Source organism: Anas acuta, chromosome 1 (assembly GCF_963932015.1).
Source record: "Anas acuta chromosome 1, bAnaAcu1.1, whole genome shotgun sequence".
In the NCBI taxonomy this organism is placed as follows: Eukaryota; Metazoa; Chordata; class Aves; order Anseriformes; family Anatidae; genus Anas; species Anas acuta.
In genome coordinates, this window is record NC_088979.1 from 165,021,964 (window position 1) to 165,044,251 (window position 22,288).

Sequence of the window (22,288 nt, forward strand, 5' to 3'; positions counted from 1 at the left end):
GTTTTTTTTACTGCAAGAGGGAAGTTAAGCAGCTATGGAGTTTACAGAATTCAGTGGAAGGCTTGCTTTTGATGTTCCCCTTGCGTTCTATTATGATGCCCAAAGTTTCTGTTCCACTTCTGCAGATAGTCTTACACACCTACACAGCCAAATGTGGGAGGGATTTGAATGTTTTACTTGCTATAAAGGTACTAAAAATTGAAGAAGAAATTGAAATTAACTTATTTAAAATCTTATTTAAAATCTCTCTCCTTTTCTCAAGTACTAAGTATGAGTTATTACATAATCCTCGTTTTATATATTATATACACACACACATGCGCACGCACGCGTATATCTACCGGATGTATAAACTTTGTGCTTTGTTGCTTTCCAGTATTGTTTCTAGAAAAAGCAATGGTTTAGGAAAAGCTGAGGAGTTCAAGTTGACAATGAATTCTTGTTATCTGCATTTTTAGAACTGTTCTGGAAAGAGAGATCTTTTTCCTGCAGCCCTTGTTTTTACATTTCAGAGACTGTAAGGAAGAGTATCTCCTTGGAGAAAAAAGAGTGTATCCGTGTGTGGCTGCTGTTTATGCTTACTTACCCCTAACAGTGGTTTTCTTTGAGGAAAACTGCTGATACTATTGACTGGTCAAGGTAGTGAAAAGCATAAATATAACAACTTTTACAGTGGGGAAAAGATGACAGAATGAACAGTCCTTTGCTATATAAATCCCTTGTGTGAGAACACAGAAAAACGTAGTTGATGTCTGAGAAAAGGCTAAGGGAGATATTTTTGAACAATATCTCATTTTTTTCTGTTTCAGGGCTGATAAAACAAATGCAGATTTTCATGCTGAATAGTAAATCTAGCATCCTGCATTAAATATGCATCTGAAGTATATTTATAGCAACTTGTTTTTTCTACTTCTCTGAGCATTTCATTTTGAGTATGTTTTCCATTCTTACTGCATCCTTAGAATGTACTGACTGACCTGTCTCTTGGAGGATTATTTTCATTCTCCTTCCTGTAAGCAGTTTTTCACTCATCCTAGGCAGGGGAGGCTGCTCAGACCGAAGTAGTGTCAGAAGAAAACAAAAGTCTGATCTGGACATTGCTGAAGCAAGTCCGTCCAGGAATGGACTTGTCCAAGGTTGTACTGCCTACGTTTATCTTGGAACCTCGTTCTTTCCTTGACAAGCTGTCTGATTACTACTACCATGCAGATTTCCTCTCCGAGTGAGTCAATCCTCTTTCTGTTTGTTTGTTTGTTTGTTTTTTTTTTGTTTGTTTTTGTTTTTTTTTTAAGCTGAAATGAGAGACCAGTGAGATACCTAAGTCTTTGTTGCTTGGTGTGGTCTACTTAAATAATGTCATGGACTGCTTAGTCTGAATGCTTGCCTGATCAATTGTCAAATTTGTCAAATGCCCTTCTGTTCTGAAAATTAATGGCCTAAGAGCTTATAAGGTACATTTTGAAGTCTGTTCTCTCTTAGTAATTTAATACTAATTGTGTTGCAAACATTGCTGTTTTGGAGATTGACTGGAAGAATTTTCAAAATTGTTATTATTTTTTCCTTTCCTTTCTCTGGAATGCATATTTATAGTGGTAGATCAGTATCAGTTAGCCTTTTTTGTTTGTTTGTTTTTTTAATAAATTGTTAAATTCCCTTAAGATTTAGAATTTATTTGCCTGTTTAAAGAAAGCTAATAAATTAAATATTGTTATAACAAATTAGATTATTATCAAAGCTAATAAATTAAATAGTGTTATAATTGAAACAGTACCGATATTTGATTTGTTCTTTGTCTGTTTTGTAGAGCTGCTCTTGAAGAGAATGCTTACAACCGCATGAAAAAAGTAGTGAAGTGGTATCTGTCCGGATTCTACAAAAAACCAAAGGTGTTTTTTCACATATTATTTTGTCTTTAGAGGTTGTCTCTAGTTTGAGGGCTTAGGGATGTGCTGGAGTTTTTGTTTAATTATATTGTTACACTTTTTTTTAAAAAGCAAGGTGAAGTCCTCATTTGTGCAAATGCATCATGGACCTTTGTCCATGGACATTTTGGCATAAAGTTGAGCCATTTCTGTGTTCTTCAGTGATAGCATGGTGTGGTTGGAGGGGTAATATTTGCACTATAGTGGAAATAGCTGTATACTAAATACTCTTTACAATTATGTTGGCAGGAGATAGTACTGAAAGATAAGACTGCTTACTACCCAACTTCAGGGACAATGTCTATATTAATTCTGCAACAATTCTTAAACTCTGTTTGCTTAAATTCTGGTCTGGAACGGCTTAGCAGATACACAGATTTCTGTGCTAGTTTCCTTAGTTCGACGAATAGAATAACTGAGCATAATATTCAAATGTCAAAATCAAGTACAATGTGCTTTAGCAGATGTATTATGTTTTTTGTTTTTTTTTTTAATCTTCAGTGACAGACTGGTAAATTATTCTGTGAGTTCTCTACCTGCATTGTATGGTTACTGTCTGTTCTCTTTCTGTTTAGGGATTAAAAAAGCCGTACAATCCTATACTTGGTGAGACTTTCCGCTGCATGTGGATTCATCCCAGGACAAATAGCAAGACATTTTACATTGCAGAACAGGTAGCTGATATAACCAGCACAAACATTTTTAAGAAAAATAAATGTGTCAGACCTTTTTGTGCTAGACAAATGATGTGGCAGTATTTATATGGATGCATAGTATCCTAAAAGCTCTCCTGATGAGCATTGTTCTTAGAGAGAAAGGTGGTTCTACCATTTCTGTTGTCTTCCTCTAGTATAAGTCAGATAGTTTTCTTAATTCTTCAAGTTCACTAAATGTTTGATTGATATTGATCTGTAAGATTACAGTCACGTCTCATATATTAATTGTATTCTATTATGTGCAACTTGAATTTTGCGTTCTGTCTTTATTAGCTCAAGGTTTATATTACATTGCCTGTTGTTTTCTCAAATGTGTTTTTTTTTTCAACAGGTATCCCATCATCCTCCAATATCTGCCTTCTATGTTAGCAACCGCAAAGATGGTTTTTGCCTTAGTGGTAGCATTCTGGCCAAATCAAAATTCTATGGTAAGTAATGGGGGGGTTGTTTGGTTTGGTTGGTGGTTTGTTTTTTTTTTTGGTTGTACTCTTACTGAGGGGTATAAAAGCAGTGCAAATGAGTTCTGTCATGTGGATGAAGGGAGACTTTTAGAAGAATCAGGGTTTTGATTATTGTATTATACTTGTCTTACAAAGTTTTTACTACTGGTCTTTAGAATTTTAATTTCTACTTTACAGTATTTTAATTTTTAATTGATAATGTTGTATATTATGGTGGCTTCACCAGACAGCATATATTGCAGTGCTAAATATACTGATGTTCTTAATCGTGTTGCTCAGTTATTAGGAAATGTTGACTGTTGTCTTGCAGGGTGTGAAATGGGTTTCTCTGTTTGAATTTCAGGGAATTCATTATCTGCCATACTAGATGGAGAAGGACGGCTAACATTCCTAAACAGGGGAGAGGATTATGTAATGACTATGCCATATGCTCATTGTAAAGGTACTGGTTTTTTCATTCTCTATATGGCAAAGTTGTGAGAACAGAAGTCTATCATTATTGATAGTTTATTATTATAAATTCTATTACCGTGTCAGATTCGAGCTTGTCATCTTAGAAGAATCTTCTGAACCCGGACAATGTTGGTCGTTCTATGCTTCCACATACTTCATTGCGAGAAAAATGTTGTTTAAGCAATCATCTATTTTTGGCATAGAAATGGATTTTTTTTCATAAATACTAAGAGCATATATAGCTGTCTGTCATGACATGAGAATTTACTGTTTGAGTTGCTTTCTTTTTTAAATAATAGTTTTGAGTTTCTCAATATTTTCCTATTGGAAAAGTCTGTAGTATCTACACCTCACTGTGTGATTTGAGTGCAAAACATGACCATTTGTCTTTAGTTTTGCTGTTGGTACATAGTAATTCCTTTCTGGAAGGTTAGTAGTTGTACAAAATACACTGCAGCATTGCTGGGTATTCTTCTTTCACATTCTCTGCCACAATTTGTTTTTCAGAAGCCAGAATCAGCAACTCTAAGATTTCTTAGAGATGTATGGCGAATGAGTTTGCAGAATTATGTAACTTGACATTATTTTGATAGGCTCTTTTTCTATTTTTTGTGGATGTTTTAACATTATCGGATTCTTTTTTTGTATGGTTTTGGTGAGAAAATAATGCATAATGGGTAAAAAGCACTTTACATGCATCAAATCAAATCAAACCAAACAGGAAGAAGAACTAATGTGACTAGTAATGCCGACAGAGAGGGAGAAAGGTGGAAGAACGTGCAGGGAGGGAGAATGTTTTTTCAGCGTGCACATGCTTGCATAGGCATCTGTTGTATGTAAAATGTACTCAGTGTTTCAAATGTGGGATTGCAGGGGAATCCCACTCTAGGAATTGGGCTCAAAGAACTTTACTTTTTATCTTGTCTGGTTAGAAATTTACATGTTGGCTTTTTCTTGCAGGAATTCTGTATGGCACAATGACCTTAGAGCTTGGGGGAACGGTCAATATCACCTGTGAAAAAACAGGCTATAGTGCAACAATTGAATTCAAACTCAAGGTCAGTGAACGATGCGAGTGGGCATGAGAATAAGTGTTAGAATATTAAATATATTTATATCTAAGGCTTGGCTTGATAATACAATCTCATTTCCTTTTCTTTAATATGGAATTGTCTTCTCTGGAAACTGAAGAATTCTCATTAATTGCCATGTATCTAGCTATGTGTATCTAGCAAATAGTGATTAAATTTTAAAAGGGAAGTATATTGGCATCTGTTTATTTAGTGTACTCTTCTGTGTCCAAAGGTCTTGACTGAAACTTACAGCTCTGCCTTAATCTCTTGTCATAAAGACACTTGTCACAGTGATAACATACTGCTACAAAACTTAAGAACAACTTGGCTAGGGCAGGGGCAGGAGGAAGCAACAGTTGGTCTCATTTCCAGCAGTGGCATCTGTGTGTGTCTGGGAAAGTGTGCAAGAGCAGGGGAGCACCTTGCACAGGAACTGATCAGCAGCTCAGTTTTTTATGTCTTGTGAATATTTCATGGAGATTTTTAGTTCTCTGAAAACATTCAGGGCCTTTTTAATCTGGAGAGCTCAAACTCAGGTTCCCTTCTTCCACCCTGAATAAAACTTTAAACAAAGGTGGTGCAAGGGTTTTTGCTAATGTTCGGATCAGCCTAATGCCCAGCATTAAGGAGGAGTTATGCACACTATTTTTGGCAGCTCTGTTTGCTGTATAGAAGCACCCACCCAGTTGCAAAGGCTAAACAAAGGTTTCTCAACTTCATGTAAATAACTTGAGCTTCTGAAAAATATGTTTGCCATCTTTGAGGCAGGAACCGATTCAAAGTTAAGCAAATAGCCATTAAAGAGAAATGTGCATATGGAGAGGAAAACTGTATTCGGCTGAGATTATAGAGGAAATTTAAAAGTTAGGAGGCTGTATTAATGGAAGTTTTGCCTTAGCCACACACAGGATACATGTGCAGACTATCAAAAAGGCTGAAGAAAATTCCCGGCAATCATTTTTTCTTGTTGCTTTTTTTTTTTTTTTTCAGAGTTAATCTCTAGTAACAAAGAGTCCTTGGCAAAGTGGTGAGATTTGTATAGCAAATGACAATTTCCTCCAAGATACCATCACGTCGCTGTTTTCTGCATTATTTGCCCTTTTCTTGACAGATTTCTTAGACTATTCATATGCTTTTGTTCAGTAAAGCTTTTGAGAAAACACACAGAGAACAACTTATTTCTGGGATTATTTGACAGAGGTTGTGATATTGAAAGCAATCAGGGCTGTTTACATCAGATTTCTTAAATCACTGCGTTCCTTAACACTCAACATGTATGCCAGTAATTTGCTATTAAAATAAACAGGAGGCATTTCGTTTTGTTTTGCAGCCGTTTTTAGGTAACAACGACAGTGTTAATCAAATATCAGGGAAAATAAAGCTTGGCAAAGAAGTTCTTGCTATTTTGGAAGGTCACTGGGTAAGTAGTGAGTGATAGTGCTGTGTAAATTCTGGCAAGTGAAAATAATACTTAGGTATCTTTTTTGTAACTAAATTTAAAAAAAAAAAAAGTTGATTAAATGCCACTTGCATTGAAAATAACTTTTTATAGTTAACCGGTTCTCAAGAATGACCTCAGATTCAATGTACTGTTAATTGCAGCCCTTACAGGTGGAAAAGTTGAGTATGTTTGAGTAGTTCCTGATGAAAATACTTTTCAACTTGTAAAATGTTTTAATATAAGTGTTAGTACTATGAAGAATTGTTCCGGCATCAGCATGAAATTTTTAAATTTTAGTTCTGGTGAGATGACAGTGGTGCCACTGTTGGACATGGTTAATGGTTCCATTGTGCACCTATTCCAAGGTAGAGCCAGCGCAGAGTGCAGAAATTAAATTTTGTAACTAGCATATGTAATTACTTTTAACTGCATGCGTCTGAAACAAAATAAATTCTGTTGGAAAAAAATAGTTGATTATTCCTTCTGTTTGTATTATTTTGACACTATTTGAGATTACTACAGTGAAGGTAACTGAACTCGATCTGTTACAGGACAGTGAAGTTACTATTAGGGACAAGAAAACAGATGTGTCGGAGATATTCTGGAACCCAACGTCTGATGTCAAGCAGCGTAGGTTACCTAGATACACCGTGAAGTTTGAAGAGCAAGATGACTTTGAGTCAGAGAAGTAAGTTCACTTCGGAAGCACTTACAACTGTTTTTTACAAAACAGAACTCATTGTCTTCTCCAAATTACAAAAAACAGCCAGTAGCAGTTGTTTTCCTTCCTTCATGTATTTGTTGATACTGAGCTGTTAAACAAGAAAGCAATAGTGTTAAATACTAAAAGTTTATTATGTATAAGTCTTACAATCATAGAAGGTCTTGTTGGAAATGTAGATAAAATGTATATTACAATACAGTAATGTCTTCTTCAGAGGTTGATCCCCTCACTTAGCCTATAATTAGGGAAGTGTTTTCAATCACTTATTATAAACAGATTGTAACTCATTGTATTCCTTATTTGTCAGGCTTTGGCAGCAAGTGACTAAAGCAATAAATAATAAAGACCAAACAGAAGCTACTCAAGAGAAATATGTTCTGGAAGAAGCTCAGAGAAGGAGTGCCAGAGAGAGGAAACTTAAGGGTGAAGAGTGGACATGCAAGCTGTTTGATCAGGATTCAGTCACAGGAGAATGGCACTATAAATACGCTGAGTGAGTGCTGGAATACTTATACCAAAACTGCTACTGAAATGCTGGGTAGTGCCTCCGAAGCTCTTGCTATGTGTCCGGGAGCACAAAAACTCAGAGTTATCTGAGTTTAAACTCGACAAATATGCAGTGCTACTCAATATTCCTAGTAATATGCTTCAACCAGGATCCATAATTTTTTAGCTGAATTTGGGCTGAACTTCACCAAAGAGAGGGCATTAATAAATAATGCTGAAAAGACAGTGATTGCTGAATCAGGAAAATATGTTTCATGTAATCATTGCAATGTGCTTTTCTATGTTGTTGTTTTTTATTTATTATTATTTTATTTTTCTTTTTTGGTTATGTGCCTCTCCACGTTCATGCTATATTCTAGAATTTTCTAGGGCACAGTGCTTTGGGATGCATTGTGCATATTTCTTGTCTCCTTGTGGCCTTGTGGTTCAAGTACATGCCACAGAAGTGTTAGAATGTGCTAGAAAGCAGTCTGTGCTGTCAGCTGTCTCTGGAATAAATTTCTGACTCTTTTTCTGCATCTGAGGCCAACTCACCACCTGGTCCATATAGAGTCTTTAACGCTCACTGTGAAGATGTGTTCAGTGAGCTGTGGAATTTAAGATACCTGAATTAGAAGCCAGGATTAGGGATATAGGTATCTGGATTGCAGATTTGAAAGACCTTTGGGAGAGGAATGCCTTGTTCTTACCCAGTTAACTTTAGGTGACATTTAACTCAAGCCAGCTTAAGCTGAGATGTAAATGCAGGTGTATGTTTACGACATCTGAAACAGATGCAAATGTTTTAAAAGGCATACAGGAAGAGATGAAAGTAAATCCATGTTTAATCTGCAGTTGCTGAAGCTGCACATCAGAATGATCTCCATGCAGCTGACTTGCAGTTTCTGTCCTGGAAAGGCCGTGCTCAGTGAGGATGTCTGTCTTTGCCTTTGGCTACTTGTCATTCTCCAATGAGCTCTGTCTTTTCCTTGTTTTTTGTTGTTGTTTTTTTTTTTTTTTTTTTTTAATTTTATATAAACCTGCACCTGGAAAAACATTCTTAAAAATCTGAACAAGCAAACTGTACGTAGCTCAGTGCTGCCTCTTGACTGGTGTTGATTACCATTAGCCACTTTGGAATGTAAGCAGTCAGAGGGGTGACTGAGTCTTAATCTCGTCTTCCTAGGCATACTGGCAAACACAAATACAAAAGTGTTAGAGTTATTATGGAAGTCAATAACATACAGTATCCACTGCTTTACCTTGCTCTTTTAAAAGGAAGAAAAAAAGGCAAAAAAGCAGCCCAAAGTAATAATAATAAAAAAATCCCCTCATTTCCCTGTAGTTCTAGAATAATAACTTCGTTATGCAGAAAACCTCTCCATGTTGACAAGTACATAGCTCTGGCCAGATGATTTCATAATAATTCAGTTGGTTAATATGACGGTTTGTATTCTTAACACTGCTTAGGGAAAAAGATCATTAACCTATATGTACTGACTAGTTTCTGAGAAAGAAAATATTTCTCATTTAAACTGCTGTGGTATTAATCATTTGTATTCACCTTGTCTAGTACCAGGCCATGGGACCCTTTGAATGATATGATCCAATTTGAAAAAGATGGCACAATCCAAACAAAAGTTCGGCACCGGACACCAATGGTATGTAGCAGTTTTGTTAACAAGTACAGAAAGATTCACACAATATATACAAGTGCTCAGATATATTGCATGATGTGTATGAACGTCCTCAGAGCATTGGGAGGGTTAGAAAATATCGTTTTTACCATCCAAAAATGTAATTTATCTGGTCCATAGTCTTTCACTTCTGTGATGCATCCTGAGTGGTAGGGATGACTTAATTGGGTAGGGATATGAAATAATGCAAACTTGAACTCGACAGTTTAATACAACCTTTCCCTTAAACAGAAAGATGCACAAACTTCAGGTTATGTTTCTATCAACAATCTTAGCTTTGACTTCTGTAAGATATTGTGCTTTTAACTATTGCTGTCAGAATGTGCTGCTTTTGCTACAGTTCTGGTTCTCTGGAAATAATTCATAAGCTTAATTGTAGGTTAGTGTTCCAAAAATCAAGCGAAAACCAACCAGCCAGAAAAAGGGGGAGTGTGGTTTCTCATCCCCTGAGCCTGATAATCAGGATTCCTCTGGAAGTGAAGGTAGGAAAAAATACGTTTTTGTACAAATATAATAAATTTATCTGACAGTTAAACAGCGTTCTGTAGTCACACGTACTCTTCTTATTTCAAGATGTTTGTATTACAAAATAATACGTGCTTTAGATAACACTTCAGTACGAAGCACATTCTGGAAAAACAAAAGCAGCAGAATGGCTGCTTTTGGTCTTAATTGCCTTTCCTGTCCTCTTAAATACCAATATGTAGTATAAGGCAGGCCTCAGTGCTGCACGTATTTAGTATCTCGAAAACAAATTGCGTTTGTAAGCTCTTTTCTTTCTTAAAAAAAGGTGAATTGTTTTAATTTGTAGATCAGTATGTTGATAGAGACACATTTTTTGTTGTTGAGAATGCTTGCAGAAATTTGACAGTACAGTGAGAGTTGTAAGACACTTCTAACACTTAACTTGCTGCCCTGTGCTATACGGGACTTTGGGATAAAGCTTTAGTTTTCACTAGAAACTTGATTAGAAAGCTTCCTCCTGGTTTTTGCAAAGCGTTTAGTTTGTCCTTGTTAGTTTGTTCAGTTTTGGACTAAGGACTTATTCTGGGAATTACATCTGTCTTCTGTATTTTTCTAGCACAACTCATGAAGCATAATACAAGAATAAGGAAAAAAGGGGCGGATCTTGGTGAACTGCAGAGTGCCATTGAATCTATAAAGGAAACACAAGAAGACATTAAGAGGTAGTACTGAATAAAATGCTTTAAAGTGGTTTAGAGAATACTACTACTGTTTTTTTGGGGGAGAGGCTGGTGTGTATCTATCTTTCTGCTTTACAGCCTTGATGTCATTGAAAGAGTAGGAAAAGTAGTTTGACTACACTTCTTCCCAAGTGTCAGTTACTCATCAGTATTTCATAGTTTTCCTCACAGTTTGTGGTCTGTAGAGAGCCTTAAAATACTAGAAATGCCAAAATGTCTAGATAGGAATTTACAGGATATTATTCTGTATCTTACAGGGACATTATGGCTCTACGAAATCGAGTCACTTCTAATTCACCAACTGTGGACAACCAGTTTCTGCAGCTGAAGCACTATATCTTCATTTTACTCCTGGTTCTGCTACAGCTTATCATTAATTTCTTGTTCAAATAGGAAGTGTGAACAAGGGCCTTTTGGAACTGGAATGATCAGTTACTGGGGACCATATTTAAGCTGGACTTTAAATGATGCAATATTATTTAAAAGAGCCCTGTAGCAACAACTTACAGAACTTTTGCCTCAGAGTCCATGGTTCAGAATCATCCTTCCGTCTACCCAGTTGAAGTAAGAATCGTGTAAGTGCCAGTACACTCTTGCTCCTGGTTTGTGCCTCTGTCTCACAGACATACAACATCAGCCTTGTGTTTTATATCACGTCACACGCTGTACTGATGAATCTTCACCACGGAATAGATCAAACTGAAAATTCAGAGGTCAGGCACTGTAGATAGGACATGATTCCTGGTATGGTAGAGTAATAAACAAGCAGACTTTGTTACATTTCAACTTACTATTTTTGTAACGAAGTGACTTTAAAAGTGGCCATGCGTACCAACATTTTTTGTAAATGGTGTTGGATGTTTGGAAGTAAACTTTTCTTTAAGGTCAAACAAATATGTTACTGTAAAAAGGTCATGAATGTTAGGAACTGTTGAGTAAAAGCTGAAGTTTCTGGGAATTGTGAAATTTAATGTCCTTAATTTGTTCTGGAGGTATGACGGTTTTTATCCTGAATAACTGTAGTGGCTTATAAACCAGCTGTTTTAATTCTGTAGTTTTAAAACTTCAGACTCTTCATAATTACATTCCTGCATCTCCTGTACAGAGCACATTTCTACTAGTGCAGCACCTGGAAAGGTAACTGTCCGCTCATATTCATGAATTGCACATGTTGAGGACTTAGGCTATGTTTTTTAAGCCTTGATAAATGAACAGCTCTGAATTTACATTCGTGTATCGCCATATCACAGTAAGAAGACAGACTGCTGATGCCAGGACTCTCTTCATTTTGAAACAAAATGTGAAGATGCAAAGTTATGCATAGTATGTAGCAGGAGCTGAGCTTCCCAAAGGAAAGACTGTGTAGAACAGAATTTGGCCACTAACATCTCACTTGCAAATGAGAAGTGTGTGTTTACAAGGGAACCACCCTCAGGAACTGTGGGACAGCTAACAACACACGTCAGAACAAACAATAGGGAAACACTGCTTGTTAGATTTGTCCTTCCTACAGTATCTGCTAACTGAACACCCCGATGCACCTGTTCATTAAGCTGAGCCATACACATTTATGTGAAGCTTAAGTTTCAGTTTAGAAGCAGGGTTTGCAACATTTCATTTGAAGAACTAGATGCATGTATAGAACTTGTAAAATTTCATCCAAAAAAAATCGGTGCCAGTGTTTATCTGGTGATTTCCTTACACAAGTCAAGCCCTTCCACCTTTGTATAAAGTCAGAAAGGAGCTTTAGTATTGTAAAGCTACTTTCAGCTACCCAGATGAGACAATGGGAGGATGGGAGGCACAACGCAAAATGCAACCAGGTTTGTTTTCAGTGGATCCTGTCAGAAATCAAATCAATCCTGCACAGTTGAAAGTTCAGAGGTCATTTTTGGCTTTTTTGGCATGTCCTGTCGATCCCTTTGCTATGGACAGCCTTACTGAGTCTCCAAGCGATGTCATATTCTGTTCTGCATCAGTCTTGTCCAGTATTTGGTGAAAATACTATTTACTGCTGTTTGTCATTCAAGCTCTTACATTCCTGCAGCTGACATCTTCACAGCACCTCACCTTGTTTTACCTTTCCCCTTCTCTGGGCCTCAGTGATGTAAAAGCTCTTTGCTTAAGCAGTCGACTTCAGCTTATTTCTTACAGCTTCATGTTAGAAATGCTAGTTCTTAAGTCTTTTTCAGGCATGGGGACTCTATTATGTCTACAACTGATGAGACAGAATTTGTGAATGTAGAAAGTCCCTCACTGTTACGTTTTCTGGTATTTGTTTTGTTTTGTTTTTTAATAAAAAGAAACAATCCCTAAGTTAGCTCTCTAACAGAAACTGAAGTTGTTTGCCATATATAAAATGGCAAACTACTAATATTATAGTATTATTGTAATCTTCTCAGGATGAAATTTGACCATTCACTATAGTGGTCAAATGTCAAAGCTTCACCTGTCTTACAATCCAAGTCAGGTCCCTCTGTACACGGGGCTAATATAAGAGGAAATGAGCGAGGTAAAAAATAAATCAGAATTGGGGCAATAACTTCAATCCACTAAAATATCTCAGCTAAGTTTGTGGTGCTGAAACTCCTGAATGATAGTTAAAAGCTTTTTATCTGCCTTGTAAATAGAAATGTCCTTCTGCCCTTCTATGTTGATTTTAATCATGTGTATTCAAGATCAGCTATTAACACAGACTGGATGTATTTCTACATGAACTGCATGGTAGTGAATGTGGATTTGACACAGCTAGCTGGCAGGCTGTATGGTATCAGACAGCATCAGACTAAACAAATGCTCCATATCTGAAATTTATGCGTGGTTCAAGACAAGAAAAACTTGAACAGAGCGAAACAAAATGCCTATGCTTATTTTCCTTTTCAACTTATTTTTTAGAGGTTACTTCTGTTGTGAAAGTGTTTTTCATCATGGTCCAGGAAGGTAAAGGACATGATGAAACTTTTTACAATTGAAACTGCAGACTTCTGCTTGATGGTATGGTCAGATTTCTTAAATTCTAAAAAGTACATTGAAATCTAGCATTTGGTAGGGTTTTGTATGATGTTCCCTTATGTGAGTAGAACAAAGCAATTTCTTGCCTGACTCTAACAGTACAGCTGGTCACAGGCCTGGTGCACGAAGCCTTTTCTCTAGCACATCACCACTGCTAGAGAATCACCATTTAACCATGACGTGTGGCTGATCTTGAATATTATGTACTTAACACTGAGCTCTGCACAGAGTTGCTACCTTGACTGTACAGTTTGCAGATTTTTGAGGGCTGTAGCCTCCTACTGGTTTTTAAAGTTTAAAACAGCACTTGTTTCCACATTTGATTTACAAATGTTTTTTGTTGTTGTTGTTTCTTGTACAGGAAGTATTTCAGACTTTGTTGCCATGTGGTTTTGTTGTTCTGTTTTGTTTTCAAACGCACTCTAAGCCTTTAATTTGCCATTTAGGTACAGATTGCCTAGTTAGGTACGGATGACCTAAGGTTAAAAAGAGTAAATAAGCCATGTGAAACGTAGCAAGTAGCAGTTTCAGCAGCAGGTGACGTTCCTTGCATTTCACATGTCGATTACTTTGAAGTAGGTGACATTACTTACTGAGGGCATAGCCTGGGGTTTTTGCCTCCAGTTTAATCTTGTAAAGAAATTATTTTATAGGTCTACCTTTCAAATGCGATGATGGTGGTTTCTTTTTTTTATTATTATTATTTGTTTGTTGCCCTCTTGTGCCTTTGGGATTTGTTTTATTTTAGTTGCCGGACTGGTGTTTATGAAACAGACTTTGGATTCGACGTGTAGTCTATTTTCTTTAAGGCTGTTATTTCCCCACCGTTTATGTAAGTGATGTATCGCAAGGATTCTGCCCCTCTGTAAATTTTAATGATCCTTTTTGAAGGGTTATCCCGAAACCACTGAGAATGTCGCAGATACTCGAGTACTGTCAACAGTGCCTTCTCGACGGGCTTCGCGCTGTTCCGAGACACGGGTGTACGGTTTGTCAACTTTGTGCCATACCTAACGCCCCCCTTTTGTCAAGGCTTGTGTGTTTGAGAACCGGCTTCCCTCGCGTAGTGAAATAAACACAGAAACTCCCTTCTCTGCCTCTTGTCTCCCCGCGGGGGGCTCCCCGTTGAGGCGGGCGGGTGCCGCCATGCCGCCCCCTCGCCTCAGGGCGCCGCGCATGCGCCCCGCGCTCCCCGCGGCCATGGCGGTGGCGGCTGCGGGGCGGCTGGCGGAGGAGGCGGCGGCCATGGCGGGCGCGGTGCGCGGCGCGCTGGGGCCGCGGGGCGGGCGGGCGCTGGTGCTGCGGCCCGACGGGCGGCCGCTGCTCACCAGGGACGGGCGGCGCCTGCTGGAGGCGCTCTGCCTGCAGCCGCCGACGGCCAGGTACCGCGGGGGGACGGGGAAGGGAGGAGGGGAGGCAGCGGGGGCGGGCGGCGGTCGCTGACCGGCTCCGCGTGCCCGCAGGGCGATGGCGGCCGCCGCCTGCCGGCACCGAGGCGCGACGGGGGACGGAGCCAAGACGTTCGTGCTGCTGCTGGCCGCCCTGCTGCGCGGCCTGCGGGCGGCCGGCGAGATCGGGCGGGCGCTGCCCGACTTCCAGAGGACGGTGCTGGAGCCGGCCGCCGCGCTGGGGCTGCGCCGCCACCTGCTGTCCGCCTTCCCCGGGGGCGAGGCGGAGCGGTGGGTAGACCTGGCGGCCCTGGAGGCGCTGCTGGACGCCTACCTGCGCGGCAGGGTCGGGCCGGGCGAGCGGCCGCGCCTCGCCCGCCTGTGCTGCGAGCTCCTCGCCCGCTGCGCCGCCTGCAGCCCGCCCGCCCTGCGCCTCCTCGGCCGCCATTTCGGGGCGCTGCACGCCGCCGTGCCCGGGCTGCCCCTCCACGGCTCCGCCGTGCTGCCCGGGGTCCTCCTCCGCAGGGACTTCGCCGCCTACAGCCCCAGCAGCGGGGCCGTGGGGGCCGTGCTGGTCAGCGAGCCCCTGCACGCTGCCCTCTCTGCACCCGGCGTCGAGCTCGTGGTGGGCTCCGAGGGTCAGTATGAGGCTGCCCGGCGCTGGTGTGAGGCCAGGACGGAAGCCGTGGTGAAACGTTTGCGGAGCAGCAATGTAAAGCTGCTGCTGTCGAGCGTGAAGCAGCACGACGCCGTTGTCTACTACGCGAAGCTGCACGGCGTGTCCCTGGTGGAGTGCCTCTCCTCGGAAGAAGTTGACCTTATCCGTGAGCTGACGGGAGTCTCGCCATACTCGCCTTCTGGTGATCAGGGGTGTAGTGAAATCACAGACACTGCAGTGGCGACGTTTTGTCGGCCCTTGCTGCTGGGCTCCAACAGATACGTTCACATCGGCTTTGCCAGCAGCACGTGTGCCTTTCAGCCTCATTGCCTCGTTCTTTGTGGGCCGGTGGATGGTGTTAATGAGCAACATGCTGCTGCCGTACAGGGGGCGTTCACCATGCTACAACAGCTGTTTAAAACAGTTGATGGGAGGGAGGAATGGGGGTCCAAAGGTGAAAGCCAGAATGATGCCTCAGATGCTTGTAGCAGGCATTCTTCAGCTACTCAGAAACAATTTACAACAGAAAATATTTATTGTAACAGGAATCAGGTTTCTGAACATCAACTGGAAACACACAGGGGTGAAACAGAGACACAAAATGTAGACTCCACTCTAAAGGGAAGTGAAAATCCAGCAGGTATGCAAACAGCTTTGCAGACACCCTCAAATCCTGCCTCACACAGTGAAGAGTTAAGCGTTCCCTGCAAAGGGGCTGGCTCTTCAAGCGATGCACAAGAACCACATGCAAAATGCCAGTGTTCAGGTGAAATGCACAAGGGCTATGAAAGCGATTTACCAGTGGACCATCATAAGAATTATAGCACTGCTGGATTAACAACAGACAACACTAACACAGTTACCGTGTGTGACAGCCTAGATGTCGGTAAAGATCTAGAGAAAGCTAGCGGTGGTATCATTCCATTCAAACCTGAAGAGGGTTGTGTAAGTACTGCACAGAAATATTCCAGCTCCATCATAGAAGCAGGATCAGTTTTGCCAGTAGGAGGTTACTTTGAAATCTTATTACATTATTATATTCAGTACTACGCAAAGCAGCTTCAGCAGTCAGCAGTAACTGTCATATCCAGCGTAGTTGCTGATGCTTTGTTAATTATTCCAAAGTCTTTATATGGGACCACAGAAGGGAACAGCTTTGCCAAATTTTATCTCAACACCACAAATGCCCTCAGGAAAAATCAGCCCCTGCCTGTGAATGAGAAAGGCTTGGAGTCAGTGTATTGCAAATACCAGTTAGTAATTTCAGTTCTTCATTGTGTTACAGAGCTTCTCAGTATTGATTTAATAATCGGTGTTAAGCGGCCACTACAAAAAATTGAGGATAATGACTCAGATGATGATTTCTGAAAACATAAATAAAAAATATTTTTCATGATGCGTTTTCCTGTGAAGTGGTCATGTTTCAGTGCTAGAAATGAAAAGATCTGGTTTTACGTAAAAGGGTAAAAAATGACGTGCAACAACTGGGAGAGAGGAGTGAGAAAATGTAGAGAAAGCCAGCTCTGCAGCCCCCAGGTCAGTGCAGCCAGAGGGCAGGAGGTGCTCCAGTACCAGCAGCAGTTCCCCTGAGGCCTGTGGAGAGGCCCCTGGTGGAGCAGGCTGTCTCCCTGCAGCCCATGGGTCCCACATGGAGCAAATCTCCATGCTGCAGCCCCCCCATGGGTGGAGGAGCCCCCGGTGGAGCAGGTGGCTGTGGCCTGGAGGAGGCTGCGGCCCATGGAGAGCCCCCACAGGAGCAGGCCCCGGGCCGGAGCTGCAGCCCGTGGAGAGGAGCCCACGCAGGAGCAGGGGTCTGGGGGGAGCTGCCGCCCACCCGTGGGGGACCCGTGCTGGAGCAGTTTGCTCCTGGGGGATGGACCCCGTGGTATGGAGCCGTGTGGGAGCAGTGCTTGGAGAGCTGCTGCCTGTGGAGGCAGGCTCAGTTGGGGAAGGATGGCATCCTGTGGGAGGAACCCCACGTGGAGCAGGGGCAGAGAGGGACCGTGAGGGAGGGGTGGAGGGGAAGTGAGGGATTGACCACAGCCCCAATTCTCCTGTACCCTTTGGGGTCTGGAGATGTTAGAAGAGAATTGAGACTGAAGTTGAGTGTACGAAGAAGGAGGGGGGGGTGGGAGGGGGAAGAGTGTGTAGGGGGTTTGTTTGTTTTCATTGTCCTGTTTTGTTATTAATTGGCAATAAAGTAATCTTCCTCCACCCGAGTCTGCTTTACCCATGACAGGAAGTGGTGAGTGATCTCCTCATCTTTATCTCAACCTACGAGGCTTTCTCCATCGCATTTTCTGCCCCATTCTGCTGAGGCAAGGCAGTGAGGTAAGCAGCTACGTGGGCACCTGGTGACCAGCAAAGGCAGCCCACCTCATGTGAGATGCAGTGTTTTTGTGCTCCATTGGCATCAGCCAAACTAGTAGCAGTAAGAGGAAAATCATGGAGTGACTGGCCAGCATTTGCTGTGGCAAGTTAGTTTACATGACGTTATTTAGTACAAGTATTTGGTCTTCTGGGCTGAATTGTGCTCCTGTAGAAGCAGGTTGTGAAATCGTGGAGAATATTTACACAAGTAATAATGCAGTTTTGTGTGGAAAACCTAGGATAGTGTTTAAGTTCCAAGTTTAATTACTAGGAGTGTTCTGTTTTCTGCTTGTTTGTGTTTGTTTTTCACACAGCATTTTCACCCTGGTAAGATTGCTCTAAGCTTAGTATTGCCAGGATGTGAATTTACCTCTTTTGGTGCTGTGTGAAAAACTTGTTGTTTGTAAATGAAGGGCTACAGCTGATGGGTGTATCACAGTGGTTCTCTGTGTGCCATTGAGAGTATTGTGTAATAGCTGCAATAACGGATTTATTGAGTTTTGTTTTTTTTTTTTTTTTAATTTACCATGCAATAAAATGTAGTGAGGATATCTAAAATCATGGGCAAAAATTTTTGTCTGCTGTGTCCGAGATGTTTACAACTAGAAATCAGATTTTTTCCCATTAGTTTATGTTGTTGGTTTCTGTTTTTGAGCTTCTTCAGGATAGTATATCTACTGCTGGTGTTTGAGGTGTTTCGGCAGCAATGCTTTTTTATATGTGGCATGATGATATATAGTATGATGCAAGGCAAGGCAAGGGTAAGGCAAAGGAAAGGCAAGGCAAAGGCAAGGCATATCCTTGCCAAGATAATATGTTATTGCTAATAACAAGCACTTGCCACAAAGAATATGTAACAACTTATGAGTCACTGAAACATATTTGAAAGATTAATTTTATTTGTGAGAAAATTATATGTTTAGAATCAAATGATAAGGGATTTTTTTCATCCTGTGAAGCAGAAATGTCCAAAAAGGCAGGAACCATTTTTAAGAAGAACTGGTACCTGCCTTAATGTAGACAGTAGGGCCCATGCTCAGAAAATCTGTAAGATACTTCTCCCCTGGTTTAAATAGGAGATAGGTACCATAGTGATATTGCAGATTTGGTTCCAAATGAAAGTTGCTGTTTGGAAATCACTGGGTGCCTTAATACTAAAGATGTAATCATCAGTCAGCTGCATTCTTCATTTACTGTGCTTACGTCTAAAGTATGCTAGCTACAAAGGTGTATTCTTTGTTGCCTCTAAACCAAAAGCTTTCTGTGGTTATCTTAAAACAGTCCTGAATGTGAATTGCTTTTTATTGTGTAGTGCAGTACTTTTATACTGTTTCTCTTGTTATCTTTATAACTGTCTTCCAAAGTCCACAGGGGGGTGATTAATCATACCGCATGAGAAGATTAAGGAAGATTAAATTCTTCACTTGCATATATCTCCTTGTTATATGCACTAGAATTGCACTACAGTTATATTCACCTGAGCTTGTATTAGTTTTTTTTTTTTTGTTATGTAACAAGTCTTCTATTAGCTGTAGAAACTTTCTTTTGCATTTCTGTTTTTTTATCTTTCTCATTACTAATTTTTTTTCTACAAGTGTTTACGTTAATCAGTCCCCTTGTCTTTTTTTTTAATTATTTTCAATGTTCTTTTAAATCTCAAGAGAGAAGTTAGCTCAATATTAAAGTGAAGAGACTTTTGCATTTGAATTATCTTGAAATCTAAGAAATACGTAAATTTTTCAATCACCATTAAAACTAACATCGAGTACAAGCTGTATTTACTGTGCTATTTATTTCATTATTACGATTAAGACTGAACCAATCAAGAGAGTAATGTCTGAATTTGTAAACAGTGGCTTTGGAAATATGCTGGCTGCAATTAACACAATTATAATTCTGCTGCAGCATTCTGTGTAAGGCAGCATTTGTATTCCGTTAATGAAGCTAGAAATAGATGCTTGGATCTAATATACAAATTACTTTTTTTTTTTTTTTTTTTTGCTTTCAGGAGTAAGAATTTTAATTTTAGCACTCCAAGACTAAAAATGATGACCACAAATATGTAATAGATTTAATATTTAGTGGCTTTGTTATTACATAAATTGGTAAAACACTTTGGAAGTAATGCTTATGCCTGTGGTAGATGGGGAAAAAAAGAGCTGAGTTGTGCTCTCTGTTTAAAAACACTTCTGGCAGAATGAGTAGCAAATAGTTTTTTGACAGAAAACACTGGTTCAGTGGACAGTTTATTTCTCATGAAACCACCAGCAGATAAAAGACTATTACACGGAAGCTTTGATTCAGTGCAGGATTAGGGGCACATCTGTAATATTGCTTCCTGTGTGGCTGCGTCCTAAGCCACCTGCAGCAGAGCTCACTACAAAGGATAATATTTTCGTTTAAGGTATTTAAAAAATGTGTTGTTTTACAGAACAGAATCTCGAACCCGTTCTTGTTTTGAGATTTCCTGTAAAACAATTCAGCACGGGGATCTTTCTTTTTGTAATAATCATGACCTACTTTCAGTGGGAGTCTTCATTTTCCAGACTAAGCATCTGCTTCAATATTACCCTAAAATGTAAATGCAGAGAGTGAACACATGGCAGGGATTTCTGTGTGTACATGGGGAAAAGGCAGCTCCAGATGAGAGTTACGTCTCTTGAGATTTTACCATTAGGATTGATACGTGTCTGGTATCATGTATGAGGATTATATTTAGGCTTTTGGAACAATGAAAGTCATTGTAGAAGCTGCTGGATTAAATTCATGAGGCAAATAAACGACGCGGATCCATTTCCTAAACCCAGAAATACTCTGAGGCTCTTCACTACTGATGCAGTATTGAAAAAAGTACAAGGTAGTTAAACAGTGCTGCAAAAAATATAATCTGCTGTCAGTGTTGACTGTGCTAGAGATGTTTATTGGCAAGAGTGTTTGTTTGTTTGTTTGTTTGTTTGTTTAAATTGGGGCAGCTGTGGCAGTGGATCCCCCACTGCAGGACTGCTGCTGCCCTTCCTGGGGGTAGCAGCTCAGCCTTGCTCTCCAGCGTGGAGCTGCTGCTGCACTTCTAAGCCTTGCTGGTACATCCAGCTTCCAGAAGTCTGTTGTTTGCCTCTCATCAGTGCATTCTTAGCTCACAGAACAAAGTCAAGGGGAGCTTATTTGATTTTCTGATTGATGATTTTGTACATGTGAAGCCTTTTATCATAACCTACACATCAAAGCCAGAGTGGTTTAGAACTGTGATACTTTAAGGACAATTCTCGGTTACAATTACCTGTGCTTCCCATAACAAAAATCAGTTTTCAGCATTTGTAATTCAGCCTGGATGTTCTCTTGGGCAGAAGTTTTCCCGCACTCTGCAAGGAGTGACTGCTTCCTGCTGACATACCTGGAGAATTTTGGCTAAACAGTTCAATTGTTTCAGGAAAAGGAATTAGGAAAAAAAAAAACAAAAACAAAAACAAAAACACTTTGTTTCATCTTAATTTCATCTGATCTTGTATTTGAGCTTCTCTGCAGTCCCCTTGCTTCACTGCTGGGAGGGCTGTTCTCCAGTTTCTTCTTTGTTGAGAGAGCTGCAAAGAGATGTGAGCCGGGGAGCGAAAAAAATCTGAAGCCAAATTTCCTGCTTCCTGTCCTGGGTCTGATATCAGGTGCTGCTGGGCTGTCTCCTTGCGCGATCCATTTTGGTGACTGAAAAATCCGAAAGCTTCTCAATCGTGTATAAGAAGAGTCCTGTTGTGCCTTAGTTATCTGTGAGACAGCGCAGCTTACTGCAGTATTTATGGATATGGCCAACTCAGTAAAGTTCACAAACTCTACAGTGTGGGTAAGTGGAGGGATTTTGTGGAATTTCCAAACAACCAGTGCTTGAAACGCAGCAAGGACTGGAAATCAGGATGTGTAGTATGTTCGCTGCAATCTGAGTCATTTCTAGAACCTTGCAACATTATTCATAGAGGCACTTTCTGAGCCTTGATGGTTATTAGCGAGTGCTATCAGCATCACTGTGTCTCAGTGACATATCCTATTTCAAAAGTTCGCCATCCTGGCTGTAATCCTAAGTGTAATAGAAGATAGATGGCTCGGATCAATGAGAAGGAGCTGATCAGTAAACAGGCAGGAAGAGGGAAAATTTCTTCTCCTGTATCACCGGGTCATTGCTTCTACTCTCTGCTTGACTGTAGAGATCATGAGACGGTATAATTTAGGGGTAATTGCATGGATGTGTGGGTGGAGAGAGGGAGGGGCCAGAATAAGAGAAGACAGGAGATAATAAGACCCAGTTTGAAAGGCAGGGAGAGGGGAAGATGTAAACTGAATGACGAATATAGCATAGACAAGGATTGTCATATAGAAGGAAAAATACAGTGGTAGACATAAATGGGAAGAAGCAGCCACAGCTTCTATACTGCCTTCCCTGGGGATGCAGTAAGAAGGAGAAGACATCATATTCTTCTGCTTGCTTGGAAAGTGGCAAGAGATGGTTGCCAAATTGGAAAAAAATAAAAAATAAAATAAAGTCCTGAAACTATTTTTCTTCTGTGTTGAAGTATGCAAGTAACTCCTTCAGAAAGCATTGGGAGGAGCCCCGGAGACAGCCCATCCGTGTGTACCAGAGCAGTCTGGGCCATAAACTTGCAACACCCTGAGATAACAATTCAGATTTCTATTACTGA

General features: G+C 40.5%; 2 protein-coding genes across 7 annotated transcripts in view; both read left to right on the plus strand.

The window, feature by feature from the left end:
* The window catches only part of OSBPL8 (oxysterol binding protein like 8), an 89,098-nt gene extending 74,820 nt beyond the window's left edge, over positions 1–14,278 (plus strand). For all 6 annotated transcript variants that reach the window (XM_068669133.1, XM_068669134.1, XM_068669136.1 and 3 more), the window contains 13 exons: positions 1,038–1,222; positions 1,805–1,886; positions 2,498–2,596; positions 2,970–3,066; positions 3,443–3,541; positions 4,513–4,610; positions 5,956–6,045; positions 6,618–6,754; positions 7,098–7,283; positions 8,850–8,937; positions 9,353–9,455; positions 10,055–10,160; positions 10,436–14,278. In XM_068669133.1, coding sequence (XP_068525234.1) covers positions 1,038–1,222; positions 1,805–1,886; positions 2,498–2,596; positions 2,970–3,066; positions 3,443–3,541; positions 4,513–4,610; positions 5,956–6,045; positions 6,618–6,754; positions 7,098–7,283; positions 8,850–8,937; positions 9,353–9,455; positions 10,055–10,160; positions 10,436–10,571 — 1,506 coding nt within the window. In that variant the 3' untranslated portion in view covers positions 10,572–14,278. The remainder of the gene's footprint in view (positions 1–1,037; positions 1,223–1,804; positions 1,887–2,497; positions 2,597–2,969; positions 3,067–3,442; positions 3,542–4,512; positions 4,611–5,955; positions 6,046–6,617; positions 6,755–7,097; positions 7,284–8,849; positions 8,938–9,352; positions 9,456–10,054; positions 10,161–10,435) is intronic.
* A 73-nt stretch (positions 14,279–14,351) lies between these two features.
* Positions 14,352–16,632, plus strand: BBS10 (Bardet-Biedl syndrome 10). Its single transcript, XM_068669139.1, has 2 exons — positions 14,352–14,572; positions 14,654–16,632. The coding sequence occupies exons 1-2, from the start codon at positions 14,367–14,369 to the stop codon at positions 16,602–16,604; spliced, it is 2,157 nt and encodes a 718-aa protein (XP_068525240.1). The 5' UTR covers positions 14,352–14,366; the 3' UTR covers positions 16,605–16,632.
* Positions 16,633–22,288: the final 5,656 nt, after the last annotated feature.